Raw genomic sequence first — 17,407 nt, 5'->3', positions numbered from 1 at the left:
TTTTGTTTTCTGTTCTTGCAATAGTTTGCTGAGAATGATGGTTTCCAGCTGCATCCATGTCCCTACAAAGGACACGAACTCATCCTTTTTTATGGCTGCATAGTATTCCATGGTGTGTATGTGCCACATTTTCTTAATCCAGTCTGTCACTGATAGACATTTGGGTGGATTCCAAGTCTTTGCTATTGTGAATAGTGCTGCAATAAACATACGTGTGCATGTGTCTTTATAGCAGCATGACTTAGAATCCTTTGGGTATGTCCCCAGTAATGAGATAGCTGGGTCAAATGGTATTTCTAGTTCTAGATCCTTGAAGAATCGCCACACTGTTTTCCACAATGGTTGAACTAGTATACAGTCCCACCAACAGTGAAAAGTGTTCCTATTTCTCCACATCCTCTCCATCACCTGTTGTTTCCTGATATTTTAATGATTACCATTTTAACTGGTGTGAGATGGTATCTCATTGTGGTTTTGATTGGCATTTCTCTGATGGCAAGTGATGATGAGCATTTTTTCATGTGTCTGTTGGCTGTATGAATGTCTTCTTTTGAGAAGTGTCTGTTCATATCCTTTGCCCACTTTTTGATGGGGTTCTTTGTGTTTTAAGACATTGTTTTGTATTGTCTTGAGGTAGTATCAGTTTTAAACACTTGTGTAAAGAACACAACATGTACTCAATCACTGACAAAAATTTAGTCCTAGAGGTTGTACAATGTCTGACAAATAAATGATGACAGAATGAAAGAACAATGTGATTACTGAAACCACAGAGTTCATACTGTCTTTAACTCATTAAAAGGAACATGTATAATTTTTGACTTCTGCTTCTTTAATATCTTCTAAGAAAGCACTAGAAAAGATAATAGTTGATTGATTGATACTCTAAATTTAATATATAACATATAGTTGCCAAATTGTGTTATTTGACATCTAGTTTTTTAAAAATCAACCTACAAAATAAAATTATGTTTATCCATTAGTTTATTTGAAAAGGAGAGCCAACTCAAAAACACTATATTTTATTATTTTAATTAAGTTTCAAGGAGAAAGTGTGCCACAACCAAAAAGTAAGACAGCATGTCTTTAAGGAACGTTTTATTGACTTGCCAGGGTCAGGTTGTGAAAGTAATTCCAGAACTCTGGATGAACTTTCCATAATGATTTTTTCTTTTTTTGAGACAAGTTCTCGCTCTGTTACCCAGACTTGAGTGCAGTGGCCATTAACAGGCATGGTCATCGCATATTACATCCTCTAATCCCAGGGATCAAATATCCTCCTGAGTAGCTGGAATTATAGGTGCCCCACTATGCCTGGCTCCCATAATGGTTTTTTTGATGTCTCCTGTGGAAAACCCAGCAAGTCTACTTGAGAAATTAATACATGCTTATAAAACTTTCTCTCTTGGCATTTAGAGATCCCCTCTCTCACCACTAATATTTGGAAAGGCAGACAATTGCATCTTTCTAGTCCTCTTCATTAACATGAGAGCTGCATGCACCTGTTTAGAATTGTGGGCATAGTGTTTTGGGGTTATGGTACAGCACAGGCAACAGGGGATTGTATTTACATTATGTAACTGATTAATATTGTGCTCATCATCTTAGTAAAGATGACCAATTGCTTAATGAAGATTTGGTTCTGGCCAGCTTTAATGGAAACATTCCTTATCTCCAGCATCCTCTTATATGTAAATTAGAATTTGGAGAATAAATACCTATTTTCCAATCATGACAAATTACAAGACTTTGATACCATTAGAATATCATCAATAGAAATTTTCCCCAGGCCATTAGGAAAAGGTGTTTGAATTCTAATAAAAAAGACATTTGGAAACAGAATTTATCTTAAACTCACAATAGTACAGTTTATGAAATGTAGATGGAAACCAAAAAAAAGAAAAGGATAATGAGGACATATCATTCATTTATCCATACAACAGTGTGTTATTCAGCTCCTGTGTAAGATGTCATAGTACTAGGGACATACTGACAAACAACAAGCCCAGTCCTTATCCACTTGGTACTTACAGTTCAGAAAGATGGTATAATTAAAAGAGAAGTGGAATTAGAGTTGAGAATATTCTGTATCTTATCAAGTGAGCTAAATGTGACTTTGGGCAAGCCATTTCATCTCTCTGGACCTTAGGTAATTATGTTAAGTAATCCCCTTAGAGAACGGTATTAAATAATTAAATAATTTCCAAGGTCTTTCTGTCGTCAGAATGTTTTATATCCTACTATCAGAGGTAATTCACTACCTATTGTCATAAATGAGATGATTTAGGAACATCTTCATTTTCTCAAGCGGAGTTCCTCTTTGTGTTCCAGTCTGAAGTCCTTGTACCAGCACTAAGTGATATCCATCATGCTGTCATACAACGTAATGTGCTTTTCATGATTTTGCCCAAGGAAAATGTCAGTAGCATTTCTTTAGTGAAATCCTTGCTTCTTTCTCTGATTTAGATGCGGTTGTCACTGAAGGTGGGGAGAATTTTAGTGTTGGACAGAGACAGCTATTTTGCCTTGCCAGGGCCTTTGTCCGCAAAAGCAGCATTCTTATTATGGATGAGGCAACAGCTTCCATTGACATGGCCACAGTGAGTGCATTATCTAAGCTTTTAAAATTGACGAATTAGAGAAATGTGCATGAAAATTACAATTTATTATTTCCTGAATGGGTTCTGAATCCTCAGTACTATTGTTTTGAGAATCTGCTCAATCATCTCCTTGATGAACTGATGATAGCACATTGAGAATTACAATAAATAGGACCTGACATATGGTTTAAAGGCATTCCTATTACCAATAAACATAAAATAAATTTGCCACAACTTTTTGAAAATTTTTCAGAACAGTAAATTTCCAGGGCTTAGTTGATGAGAGATACTGTACTATATTCAAGTACTATGCCGTAAAAGTTCTGAAATGCAGTGTGAAAATCTCTGTTTAATAGAATCTATTGATAACCAACACCACTCATTATTTCCTAAACCAATTTGAAGAAGAGCGATTCACTGGGATTAATAATGGCTAGAATTAATAACGGCCTTCTCTATGTGTTTATGGTAAAAAGCCATAAATTTTGCCTTTTGAAATATATTATTTGAAATTGTCAAATGTATCCAAGAAAGATCTGTCCAGAAGGCTGTGATTGAGTAGGTAAAATGTTACATTAAATCACAAACTGCATATGAGCTAGCAATTAATGTTCTTTTGAAAGTTAACTTGGTATTAAAATTTGACATCAGAAAGGACACATTGAAGGTTATCGTAAGGGTAATACTGCCTCAACAGAAAAGAGACTGTGAATTAAATGATTGAAAGAATTCCTTCACTCTAAACATTGAACCAAGATTTCCTCTAGGACAGAGATGGAATCTGTACCCAGAACAGTCTTTAAAATATAATTATAACAGTGCTTTGTGGTGGGGATAAAAAGAGTTTCTTCCAAGAATGTTCACTTATGTGTCAAAGTCCAAATTTGTGGCATCAATTTTAGTTTTTCCCTTTTCTGACTCAAAGCTTAACATCATTATAGAATTTTGCTGGTTTCGAATACATACTTTCTGTGGTATAACTCAAGGGAGCATTTTGATACCCATTTAATTTCATTTTCTTTTTTGCATTTCCTGGACATAAATCTATTACCCACTTCCGGCTGATCAGTGACTGACTTTCATTTGTGTTTTGAAGACACGTACAGAATCCAGCATGAACCTGCTGCTGGGGACTGCCCGTTTTTATGACTTCCACAGAAAATGAGGGATTGAGAATGCTCACAAGGGATTCAGTGGAATATTGTCCTTGGGGTAAAATATTATGATGACAAAGTCATCCAGAGAAAATTTACACTTTATTTATTTATTTATTTATTTTTTTTTTTGCAGGAGAATATTTTGCAAAAAGTAGTAATGACAGCTTTTGCAGACCGGACCGTGGTGACAATAGCTGTAAGTATGAGAAGACAGAGTTGGTACGCCTCTTTGGTTTTGGTTCTAACATGTTATCATCTTTACGTTTTAGCAAAATATACTGTGTCGAATTATGTATTTCTCTGCTAATGTTTCTGTATCTGTTAAAAAAAAAAAAAAAAACGAAGATGTTTTGAAAGCATTGTTCTTTCCCAAACTGTCTGCTCTACCTAACTGACTTCCTTAAGTGACAATGATAGGACATCCTAAATCTAAGGATTCCAGCAGGTCATGGCCTCTGCTTGTTTACCAGATAAAATGGTAGTTCATATAGAATAATTCTCTTTTCTATAATCTGATGGTCTGATGAGCAGTTTCAGAAAGCAAATTCCTAAATTGGATTGCTTATTCTGCTACTATCTATACCTAATTTCTATGTTTCCATTCATTAATCTATTAAAAAATAGACATATCTCACAATAGGGGCAGGTAATTTTTTCTATTTTAGATAGCACCAATTAAATAGAAGAAGTGATTAAATATTTGTAATTCACATTATAGCTGACTTACAATAGTCCACAGTTTTCTGTCTTTTCCTCTTTGCAAGTGGATTCTTGCTCATACTTAGTCTTACTGCTTAATAAAAACTATTTTTTTTTAATGAGTCACTTGGACATTTATTCTTCTGCTGATTCTCTTCTCTTCTATTTTTCTCTCTAGCACCGTGTCTCTTCTATTTTGGATGCAGGCCTTGTTTTAGTCTTTTCTGAGGGTATTTTAGTGGAGTGTGATACTGCTCCAAATTTACTCGCTCACAAGAATGGCCTCTTTTCCACTTTGGTGATGACCAACAAGTAGACCATCATGATCTATTGCGCCAAGTCTGTCATTCTCCGGTAGTTATCTTAGCAGTATCCCCTCAGTAAGGCATGGCTAATGCTGTGAATAAAGGGGAGGGCTGGGATGAGGGAACTAACTGCAGGGTGTTATTACAAAATCAGCTCAACCAAGTGCTTTCGTCATGCTCAGTACCGAATGGAGCTCAGGCATGTGTTTTCAAATATATACATGCAAAAGAGAGTATTTATGAAGCCTATGAACTGAATTTACCTCTTATTCTAAGGACCAATTTCACTAGTCCTTAGGGATGTTTTATAAGCATCCATAAAAATGCCATACACATTTCTTACCTGCCCTGGAGAATGCATTGTTTCATTTAAATAGTTACTTGAGTTTCATTCATGAGTAATGGGAGTGGTGTATGGAGTGCTTGCTATGCTTCTACTTTCTTGGATGATGCATGGGAGAAACAGAACCCTTTGGAGTGCAGCTTTTGTCAGGATGGCAGGAAATGATGTCGCATCAGGGCCTACTTCCTGCAAACTGCCTGAGTAAAGAAAAATCTACTTTCTCGAAGTTTTCCAGTGAATTTTGTGGTTCCTCTTTCCTGGAGGAGAGTCATCCAATTAACTCATTGATATTAAGGTGTGAATGATTTAAGGGGTAGAATTGGTTAACTTTAAAAATAATTATTCAGTATTTTCAAGAATTTCCTTACTGGAAAAAGGTAGGGAGATATTTTGGAAGAGAAATAACTTCCTGCTGCCCCAAGACGGAGAGAGGGAGAGAAAACAGACCATTGCCTATTCAAAAGATGAATTTTTCCTACTCTGCATGAAGCATGGCATTGTTGGATGGTTCTGTTTAGTGTATATCTGGAAGATTACTTGAGCAAAATTTGTATTTTTAACAAAATGCTAAGTTTCCTAATTAGGTTACCTCTTACCTAATTTCTCCTACATTCACTAAATACTTTTCTATAGACTTATATTTCTTTCACTCATTCTTCATTTCAAAACCACTCATGTGAAGGTGGCCGCTAGGATACCTAGAATTCCCTGCTCCCACCCGCCCCTAATACACACGAAGCTGTCAAGGAAGAATCACTGTAAGATTTTGTAGAGGACCAACTCCTCATAACAGGCCCACAAAAGGGAGAGCACCACCATGCTTGTGGTAGACTCCTTGTAGAATTAACTTAAACTCTTAAAATTACTGTTTTTCCTTCCCTGCCTAAGAGCTTATTACTTTGGTAGCTACCACTAAAATTGTGGAATGCCTTAAAAAGATAATTATCTCCAGCTTCTAAAAGGAAGCACTCACACACCAAAATAGTCCATGGTATTTATTTCTGAAAGTGATTACACCATTAATTTATCTGGAACATTTTGAAAATTTTATCAACACGATTACAGTTGACATCACTTTGTCAGGGAATAATTATTTGAATTAAGGAATAAAAACCAACTATATTTATTTCTGTTGGTCAAGATTTTTCAATGTTTTTATTTTTATTTTCTTCTAGTAAATATTATTTTAGAATATCAATGCAATGTTTATAATATTATATTTATGGGTTTAGAGGCCAAATTCTTTTTTTAGACATCTATGATACGGCTATTGAACAGCTAATATTTTTCTGGAGGGAAAACGCACAGCAGAAATTATTGGATAGCTTGTTAAGTGTCTTTTTCTAAACGCATGGGTGTGCAAATGGCTCTGGTCCTTTCTCAAAGATAAATAAATGTTAGCCTCCAAAATCTGGTTAATTCCTCAGTGTATTAGGTTGGTGCAAAAGTAATCGTGGTCTTTGACATTAAAAGTAATGGTACAGACCACGATTACTTTTGCACCAACCTAATACATCATTTGTTACCAATATTCAGCAAATGATAGGCTTGTCATGGGTGTTGAAAACTGGCACATGTTCTAAGCTGGCATCATTATCACATTCCATATATGTTTTCTTTTCCTTCAAGTCATGAGCCACAACTATAACTACTGGCTTTTCTGAAAGCATAAACACTGAGCCCACCCCACCTAGATGGCCCAGGGCAGAATGTACGCTCTCAACTCTGGGGATGGTTTTAGGTAGGACTTTGGATTGTTCAGAGAAGCACTTTGGAAGGCTGTGTATCATCTAAACAGATGGCATTTCTAGGTTTAGAACTCTGGACAGGGACTCCCATCAGCACACTAATATTTTGACCTGCATAGTTCAGGTTCAGTATGGTAGTCCCTGGCCACATGTGGCTATTAGTTGAAATGTAGATAGTTCGAACTGAGAAGTGTCATAAGTGTAAAATATATACTGGATTTCAAAGACTTAATACTAATAGAAGCATGTAAAAGTTCTCATGAATCATTTTTATGTTGGTTACATATTGAAATGACAACATCTGAATAGATTGGGTTAAAATGTATTGAAGTTGCTTTCATTTGTTTATTTCTACTTTGAAAATGTAGCTCCTAGAAAATTTAAAATTACCTGTGGCTCCCATTATATTTCTATTGAACAATACTGATCTTAGCAAGAGTAAAAGCCCAGCACACAGATTTTTCCTTTCTAATTTATAAACATAAAAAATAATAGTAGTTGACATTTATTATTTGTTTGTATACGTCAGACAAAGTGCTGAATTTTTTTACATGAATTATCTCATTTGAACCTTATCACCCTTCTCTGAGGCAGGTACTATTACCGTAATTTTACAGATGTGAAACTGGAACTCTACAATGTTAAGTATATTGCTCAAGATTGCACAACTAACAGGTGGTAAAGCCAAAATACACAAGGCCCATTTATCTTCAGAGCCTGTTCTCTTAACCATAACACTGACATGGCAGGTGAATGCTCCTCTAAGGTATCAGAGAGCCTTATGAAACAGTTAGATGACAGGATGGAAATATCTCACATTTTGAAATTGGTAAACCTAATTTTCACACTGGTTCTGCTACTTATTATCTATGTGATCCCCTGGTTTTGCTTTATCTCTGTGAATGGTCTCCCCTATAAAGTGGAGAGAGATAACACCCACAGCTGAGGAATGTTCTAATGATCCACAAGAATGTGTGTGGAGCACTTAATGTATGGCATATGCTCAGAAAGTGGTTGCTTTTGTCGTTGTTAATTACTAATTAATCCAAAAGGCATCATCTGGAGAGAAGGAGTGGGTCAGTGGCAGTGATCTCCAAAGACTGAGACTGCATGTCTAAAGGCGTGGATAATCCATTCTGTTACTGCATGCCAGAATGGACTTCCCCAAATTGTCATCCCGGAACTGAACCACTTTCCAGGGTTCTTCAAATTGTGTTATAGCCCAAAGAATTAGTGACTCTACACAAGAGATCATTATTGTTGACATTATAACCCAATGGGTTTACAATGACCTCTCTTAATTTAATTACTTGATAAACATTTTTATCCTACTTAAACTGAAGGTTTCATGAAATGATGACACTGATATATTAGCTACACTCAAGTTAGTACAACCCATAGAAAACCCAGCCATGTTGGCCATTGCTTAAAAGTATGTAAATAAATGATAATTTAAATAAGGACAAAAGGGGAGGTGTCTGTGATCCCTACATCTCGTCACTCACCAAGATAAACAAATGTCCCAGAATAATTCGTGAAATATACATATTCCATTGTTTTGGCTTGTGCCCTGAAATGTATAACAAATACGTGTATTCTTTCCACTCACAGCATCGAGTACACACTATTCTGACGGCAGACCTGGTTATTGTGATGAAGCGAGGAAATATTTTAGAATATGACACTCCAGAAAGCCTCTTGGCTCGGGAAGATGGAGTATTTGCTTCTTTTGTTCGCGCAGACATGTGAAGGAGTGTCTTAAAACAATACGTGTATTTAAAATAATGCAGTCATAACCTAATTAACGTTAATGGATCATCGGCTTGACCTCTGTAAAGTGGCATCTTAAACTTTTACAGATTTTTGCACAAGAAGTTGACATTTATTTTTCCTGTTTTTTAAAACAGTTTTGCAAGGTATTAGTGCATAATATGTTCATTATTGATGTTTTTATAGTGATCAAGCCACTCTACCTTTAAGAATAACTAGGTTGTATTAAAACATGTAAGCTACTTTAAGTGGTAAATCAATAGCTAAAGTTTTCTCATAACTTTAAGTCTGGTAAATATCTCTCAGGCATGGAAGTTTCAATGAGTAATCAGTATTACTATACTCTTGTTTGTAAGAATATATTTTCCTTATTGTTTAAGTCTCTAGGGGTTATTGGAAGAGAATAAAAAGGACATGTTTTCTAATGAACTCTCAAACTCAATATCTACTTTATGAGAATTTATTATGCATATTGCTTGTAAGCAAGTTATTGTATTCATTAACATTAATAATACCTATTTTTCTTAGGAGCCTTTTTTTTCCCTCTTGTTTCTTGTCACCAAGAAGTTATTACATTTATACTTATTCTATAAAGCCAAAGCCTTAGCCAGAAAGATCATGAAGAGTTTGGATATTTTAAAACCATACTCAAATTTTCATTTTTTTCCTGTCCTGTAAAGAGAGAATTCTTAAGAAATCAGTCATAATGTGCCTTTTCCAGACTGAAGTTCAAAGAGTGATTAGGTTCAATCTTTCAGTGGCAGGCCAGCTAAACTTTCTATAGTTTAATGATTAGCTCTGGTTATGATCTTGAGCCCTAACATGCCACATTACTCAAGATTTACACAGACAAGTGACTTCATTTGGCACTGCTAATAATGGCAGGTGAACTTTCCTCTCAGGTGTCAGATATTTCATATGAAACAGTCCAATGGCAGGCTGGAAATATCTTAGACTTTGAAGTTATATAGATAACAAATACCTATTTCTAGCTGGAAAAGTTTACCTCTTCTAGACACCCAATGGTGTCACACATGATCATTTGCTCCTGCTCTAATTTTAATGTACATATAAAAAATACCAAAAATGTTATTATAATTTTAATGAGCATGTAAACAGTGTATCAAAAAATGATGGGATATTAGTATTAGGTTTGCTTAAATGAAAATTAATAAATTCAGAAATACTGAAAGTTACCTTCACTGTCATGTGAGCAACCAGTTTCTACCATTCTGTGCTCGTCCAGTGTCAATATCATTGATTTCATTTTCATATGAAGATCTGAATGCATTGTAAGATTGTGAAGACTTATAAAATTGATGAATTAAGAGAAATTATGCTGCTTTCCTATAGGTATTGTGTTCTGTTTATTGTATGATGTATTCGCTCTTGGAAAATCTGTAATAGTTGTGTATCCAGAATATGTGTCCTCACCTGAATATTGAATCTTTATATTTACAAAAAATAAGTTCCACAAGGATGGAAAAAAATGGTCCATGATATTTAGCTTAAATTGTAACCTTTTGTTGTGTTTAGAAAACTTCACTGGAAGAAAATAACCTTGTTTTCCTAAAGCTAAACAGAATAGAATTGGTACTTATTAATTACGCCTTGAAAATGTATTCTAAAAATTCAACCACTCTCCTAAAATGTTTGGTGTTTAAATATTTTGTAGGGCTGAATATGCATGTTGCTTGTTAGCAAGTTATAATTCATTCTCATAGAGAAATGGTTTTTTACCCATGGAAGTAATCTTTTAATGATATTTTCTAAGTATATTGCTGTACAAGCAACATCAGTAGAAGCCTATCTAGTTACACTAAACTAAAGATCACATTTACCATTCTTACAGCCAAGTGGTTGCTGGTCCCGTCATAACTTTTAGTTACTTAAGTCGAATAAATGTCTAATTGTTTACAAAACTAAATTGACTAAATAAGGTCAAGGATAATGTTTTTCATTGATTAACCACTTATTATACATATTATCTATTGAATATAAAAAGATTCATCTTGAAATAATATTTGACTACATAGGTACATATCTGTAAAAGATGACCACCTTAACTAAATCAGATTTTACATTTATAAATTTTATATTTAATTAGTCAAATCAATTTTTAAATCATAATTCCTTAATACTTATAAGAAGCAAATAAATGCATAAAGCATTATATTAAAATACCAGGGTTACTTATGTCATTGACGGGGAAAAGACTTTGTATAAACAATTGTGCACCATCTATTTTTGTACTCTTACTCATGATCCATTTAAAAGTCTACTCAGTTCTAGATTAGATACCAGAAGACCCTCTAAGTAACTGATACCTGAGATTCGGGACCATGTCTTGTTTGCCATTGTGCCCTTGGAATTTAATACAAGTGCCTAACCCACAGTAGGGCTGATTGATTCACTGATTAGTTTTACTGTCATGTGCCTATAACTATAGGTTATTCTCTTTCCTTTTCTGTGTTGTGTTTATTCTATTTATTCTCTACAATATATAAAATGTATTTGTTCTCTACAATAAATGTGTTTATTCTCTACAATATATAAAAACATATTGGACTACTATTATAATAAATTACTCTTCTATTTGCTTAAAGAGGGTCATTATTTTTTCACTTAACATTCCACTGAGCAGCAACCAGGACTGGTCAATAGATGGAAATCAATGCCAAGTTAGAGACAATACCTAGCCCTGCTTTGATAATCCTGTTTCACATTTGCCAGGGTCATACACTTTCTTACTTTTGTATATAGGCTCCAGAGAAGTTTCCATTAAATGAAACAGCTATATTAATTTTTTAAATATATCTTTATTTAAATAATCAGATGTCTGGACTTTATCCCAAGGTTTATTGATCAATTTTTATGGTTGTCTTCCAATATCTCTTTTATCATTTATTTTGTAACACATTCTTTGAAGGTCTGTGATTTATAGTGCTATGATAATTCCCTTATTGACTCATTAGTCAAAGTTAGATGCAGTCTTCTAATCTTAGCCATTTGGCATAAGAATCAATAGCCAAGGGGATGTATCCTATACCTTATGTTTAATTTGTTCTTTAGTAACTACATATGATGTATATCAGATTATCTCAAGTATTAACAGGATTCACCTGGACCAAATTCTCCAGTGAAAGAGCTTGTATCGATACTTCTAGTAAGTGCTGCCAAATGATATTCATAATTAACCAAGTTTGGGAATCACTGAGCTACATCAATCATTACACTAGTTTCCCTTTGTTGTGCTGAACATAGAACCATAAAATACTAAAGGTGATTTTCACATGCTTCCTTTCCCTGCTGATATTAGCTTATCCTGAATTGCTAAAACAAGCCTCTTGGTGTCACTGAATCAATTGCCTTAGTTCATCATAAAGGAAACATTGTTTAACGAACTGTATCTTAGCTGAGAAGTTATCAACAGGGACTCAAAACCTTATTTTCTTTAGTTTTGTTGTGTAATCAGCAACAAAGGATCTGAAGATAAAACTTTTTTCTCAAAGATGCAAAGTGTTTCAAACATTAATTGTATGTGCATGTGACCAATTTGAGATTTCACTATTGATGTTTCACAATACGGAAGGAAGGTAAATTATCTGTGATGATTATTCTCCTTCCCATCTTATGTTTTTTCTCAAGTGTCATCGAAGCTGATATATGAAGGTTGACATATTCATTCTACATATCTCATAAATGGGATTTAAGTTATTCCTTTTTCTAAGGACAGTAGCAAATTGCCCTTAGCCAGTCACACTATGGTCACCAGTGCCCTACTTCTAAAATGACAAAGATAAAGGGAGCCATATCTGGCTAAATAAGTTAATTACCTCAAAAGGGAATGGACTGTAAGACTCAGTGCCACCAACCATCACAGACCATCACCAATTACACACTCCATATTCATGACAAAGAGTTTCATTTTCAGGCCATTATTTTTGCTAATCTGCCCACTGTGTAAAATAAGTAGCTTGGTGGCTGGCAAGATGGCCAAATAGAAACAGCTCCGGTCTGCATTTCTCAGCGAGATCAGTGCAGAAGGGGGATGATTTCTGCATTTCCAACTGAAGTTCCCAGCTCATCTCATTGAGACTAGTTAGACAGTGGGTGCAGCCCACAGAGGGCGGGCCAAAGAAGCGTGGGGCGTCACCTCACCAGGGAAGCTCAAGGGGTGGGGGAACTCCCTCCCCAGCCAAGGGAAGCCACTAGGGATCATGCCGTGAGGGATAGTGCACTCAGGCCCATATACTACGCTTTTTCCATGGTCTTTGCAACCCTCAGACCAGGAGATTCTCTCAGGTGCCTACACCACCAGGGCCCTGGGTTTCAAGCACAAAACTGGGCGGCCGTTTGGGCAGACACCAAGCTAGCTACAGGAGTTTTTTCTTATACCCTATTGGTGCCTGGAATGCCAATGAGACAGAACTGTTCATTTCCCTGGAAAGAGGGCTGAAGCCAGGGAGCCAAGTCATCTACTCAGCGGATCCCACCCCCATAGAGCCCAGCAAGCTAAGATCCACTGGCTTGAAATTCTTGCTGCCAGCACAGCAGTCTGAAGTTGACCTGGGACACTCCAGCTTGGTGGGAGGAGGGGCGTCCACCATTACTGAGGCTTGAGGAAGTGGTTTTTCCCTCACAGTGTAAACAAAGCTGCTGGGAAGTTCAAACTGGGCAGAGCCCACTGCAGTTCAGCAAAGCCTCTGTAGCCAGACTGCCTCTCTAGATTCCTCCTCTTTAGGCAGGGCATCTCTGAAAGAACGGTAGCAGCTCCAGTCAGGGGCTTACAGATAAAACTCCCATCTCCCTCGGACAGAGCACCTGGGGGAAGGGGCAGCTGTTTCACAGCTTCAGCAGACTTAAACATTCCCGCCTGCCGGCTCTGAAGAGAGCAGCGGATCTCCCAGCACAGTGCTCAAGTTCTGCTAAGGGACAGACTGCCTCCTCAAATGGGTCCCTGACCCCCTATGCCTCCTGAATGGGAGACACCTTCCAGCAGGGGTCTACAGACACCTCATACAGGAAAGCCGCAGCTGGCATCTGGTGGTGCCCCTCTGGGATGAAGCTTCCAGAGAAAGGAACAGGCAGCAATCTTTGCTATTCTAGAGCCTCCTCCTCTGGCGATACCCAGGCAAACAGGGTCTGGAGTGGATCTCCACCAAACTGCAGCAGACCTGCAGCTGAGGGGCCTCACTGTTAGAAGGAAAACCAACAAACAGAAAGGAAAAGCATCAATATCAACAAAAAGGACGTCCACACAGAAACCCCATCCGAAGGTCACCAACATCAAATACCAAAGGTAGATAAATCCACGCAGATGAGGAAAAGACAGCACAAAAAGGCTGAAAATTCCAAAATCCAGAATGTCTCTTTTCCTGCAAAGGATCACAACTCCTCTCCTGCAAGGAAACAAAACTGGACAGAGAATGAGTTTAACGAATTGACAGAAGTAGGCTTCAGAAGGTGGGTAATAACAAACTCCTCCAAGCTAAAGGAGCATGCTCCAACAAAATGCAAGGAAGTTAAGAACCTTGAAAAAAGGTTAGATGAATGACTAACTAGCATAACCAGTTTAGAGAACATAAATGACCTGATGGAGCTGAAAAACACACACAAGAACTTCGTGAAGCACACACAAGTATCAATAGCTGAATTGATCAAGCAGAAGAAAGGATATCAGAGATTGAAGATCAACTTAATGAAATAAAGCATGAATACAAGATTAGAGAAAAAAGAATGAAAAGGAATGAGCAAAGCCTCCAAGAAATATGGGACTATGTGAAAACACCAAACCTACAATTGATTAGTGTACCTGAAAGTGATGGTGAGAATGGAACCAAGTTAGAAAACACTCTTCAAGATATTAGCCAGGAGAACATGCCCCTAGAAAGACAGGCCAACATTTAAATTCAGGAAACACAGAGAACACCACAAAGATACTCCTCGAGAAGAGCAACCCCAAGACACATAATTGTCAGATTCACCAAGGTTGAAATGAAGGAAAAAATGTCAAGGGCAGCCAGAGAGAAAGGTCGGGTTACCCACAAAGGGAAGCCCATCAGATAAACAGCGGATCTCTCTGCAGAAACGCTACAAGCCAGAAGACAGTGGGTGTCAATATTCAACACTCTTAAAGAAAAACAACCCAGAATTTCATATCCAGCCAAACTAAGCCTCATAAGAAAATGAGAAATAAAATCCTTTACAGACAAGCAAATGCTCAGAGATTTTGTCACCACCAGGCCTGCCTTACAAGAGCTCCTGAAGGAAGCACTAAATATGGAAAGGAAAAACTGGTACCAGCCTCTTCAAAAACATACCAAATTGTAAAGACCATTGACACTATGAAGAAATTGCATCAACTAACAGCCAAAATAATGAGCTAGCATCAGAATGACAGGATCAAATCACACAGAACAATATTAACCGCAATGTAAACAGGCAAAATGCCCGAATTAAAAGACATAGACAGATTGGCAATTTGGAAGAAGAGTCAAGACCCATCAGTGTGCTGTATTCAGGAGACCCATTTCATGTGCAAAGACACACATTGGCTCAAAATAAATGGATGAAAGAATGTTTACCAAGCAAATTGAAAGGAAAAAAAGCAGGGGTTGCAATCTTCATCTCTGATAAAACAGACTTTAAACCAAAAAAAGATTAAAAAAAAAAAAAGAAACAAAGGTCATTACATAATGATAAAGGGATCAATGCAACAAGAAGAGCTAACTACCTTAAATATATATATACGCACCCAATACAGGAGCACCCAGATTCACAAAGTAAGTTCTTAGAGACCTACAAAGCAAGTTAGACTACCACACAATAATAGTAGGAGAATTTAACACCCCATTGTCAATATTAGATCAACGAGACAGAAAATTAACAAGAATATTCAGGACTGGAAATCAGCTCTGGACCAAGCAGACCTAGTAGACATCTACAGAACTCTCCACCCCAAACCAACAGAATATGCATTCTTCTCAGTACCACATCAAACTCATTCTAAATTGATCACATAATTAGAAGTAAAACACTCCTCAGCAAATGCAGAAGAATGGAAATCATAATAAACAGTCTCCCAGACCACAGTGCAATCAAATTACAACTCAAGATTAGGAAACTCACTCAAAACCACACAACTACATGGAAACTAAACAACCTGCTCCTGAATGACTACTAGGTAAATAATGAAATTAAGGTAGAAATAAATAAGTTCTTTGAAACCAATGAGAACAATGACACAACGTACCAGAATCTCTGGGACTCAGCTAAAGCAGTGTTTAGAGGGAAATTGATAGCACTAAATGCCCAAAGCAGAAAGCAGGAAAGATCTAAAATTGACACCCTAACATCACGATTAAAACAACTAGAGAAGCAAGAGCAAAAATATTCAAAAGCTAGCAGAAGGCAAGAAATAACTAAGATCAGAGCAGAACTGAAGGAGACAGAAACATGAAAAACCCTTCAAAAAATATCAATGAATCCAGGAGCTGGTTTTTTGAAAATATTAACAAAACAGACCACACCACTAACCAGACTAACGAAGAAGAAAGGAGAGAAGAATCAAATAGACACAATAAAATATGATAAAAGGGATATCATCACTGACCCCACAGAAATACAAACTACCATCGGAGAATACTATAAACACTTCTATGCAAATAAACTGGAAAATCTAGAAGAAACTGATAAATTCCTGGACACATACACCCTCCCAAGACTAAACGAGGAAGAAGTCGAATCCCTATATAGACCAATAACACACTCTAAAATTGAGGCAGTAATTAATAGCCTACCAACCGAAAAAAAACCCAGGACCAGACAGATTCAAAGCTGAATTCTACCAGAGATGTAAACAGGAGCTGGTACCATTCCTTCTGAAAGTATTCCAAACAACAGAAAAAGAGGGACTCCTCTCTAACTCATTTTATGAGACCAGCATCATTCTGATATTAAAAGCTGGCAGAGGACACAAAAAAAGAAAATTCCAGGCCAATATCCCTGATGAACATCAATGTGAAAATCCTCTATAAAATCTGGCAAACCGAATACAGCAGCACATCAAAAACTTACCCATCATGATCAAGTCGGCTTCATCCCTGGGATGCAAGGCTGGTTCAGCATACGTAAATCAATAAACGTAATCCATCACATAAACAGAACCAACGACAAAAACCACATGATTATCTCAATAGATGCAGAAAAGGCCTTTGATAAAATTCAACACCCCTTCATGCTAAAAACTCTCAATAAACTATGTATTGATGGAATCTATTTCAGAATAATAAGACCGATTTATGACAAACCCACAGCCAATATCAAACTGAATGGGCAAAAACTGGAAGCATTCCCTTTGAAAACTTGCACAAGACAAGGATGCCCTCTCTCACCATTCCTATTAAACACAGTATTGGAAATTCTGGCCAGGGTAATCAGGCAAGAGAAAGAAATGAATGGTATTAAAATAGGAAGAGAGAAAATAAAATTGCTTCTGCTTGCAGATGACCTGATTGTATATTTAGAAAACCCCATCGTCTCAGCCCAAAATCCTCTTAAGCTGATAAGCAACTTCAGCAAAGTCTCAGGATACAAATCAATGTGCAAAAATCACAAGCATTCCCATACACCAATAATAGACAAACAGAGAGCCAAATCATGAGGCAACTCCCATTCACAATTGCTACAAAGAGAATAAAATACCTAGGAATCCAACTTACAAGGGATGTGAAGGACCTCTTCAAGGAGAACTACAAACCACGCTCAACAAATTAAGAGAGGA

The 17,407-nt window shown here is 36.7% G+C and overlaps 1 protein-coding gene across 1 annotated transcript in view; it reads left to right on the top strand.

Moving 5' to 3' along the window:
• ABCC9 (ATP-binding cassette, sub-family C (CFTR/MRP), member 9) overlaps positions 1 to 9,046 on the top strand; it is a 145,992-nt gene extending 136,946 nt beyond the window's left edge. The window contains exons 39-41 of the mRNA XM_011969874.1: positions 2,467 to 2,600; positions 3,891 to 3,953; positions 8,464 to 9,046. Of these exons, the coding sequence (XP_011825264.1) occupies positions 2,467 to 2,600; positions 3,891 to 3,953; positions 8,464 to 8,601 (335 nt within the window). The 3' untranslated portion in view covers positions 8,602 to 9,046. The remainder of the gene's footprint in view (positions 1 to 2,466; positions 2,601 to 3,890; positions 3,954 to 8,463) is intronic.
• The last annotated feature ends 8,361 nt before the right edge of the window (positions 9,047 to 17,407 follow it).

The sequence above is a fragment of the Mandrillus leucophaeus genome, unplaced genomic scaffold, assembly GCF_000951045.1.
Source record: "Mandrillus leucophaeus isolate KB7577 unplaced genomic scaffold, Mleu.le_1.0 Scaffold918, whole genome shotgun sequence".
In the NCBI taxonomy this organism is placed as follows: domain Eukaryota; kingdom Metazoa; phylum Chordata; class Mammalia; order Primates; family Cercopithecidae; genus Mandrillus; species Mandrillus leucophaeus.
The sequence above is the reverse complement of the archived record's forward strand: the minus strand, read 5'-3'. Positions and strand labels throughout refer to the sequence as shown.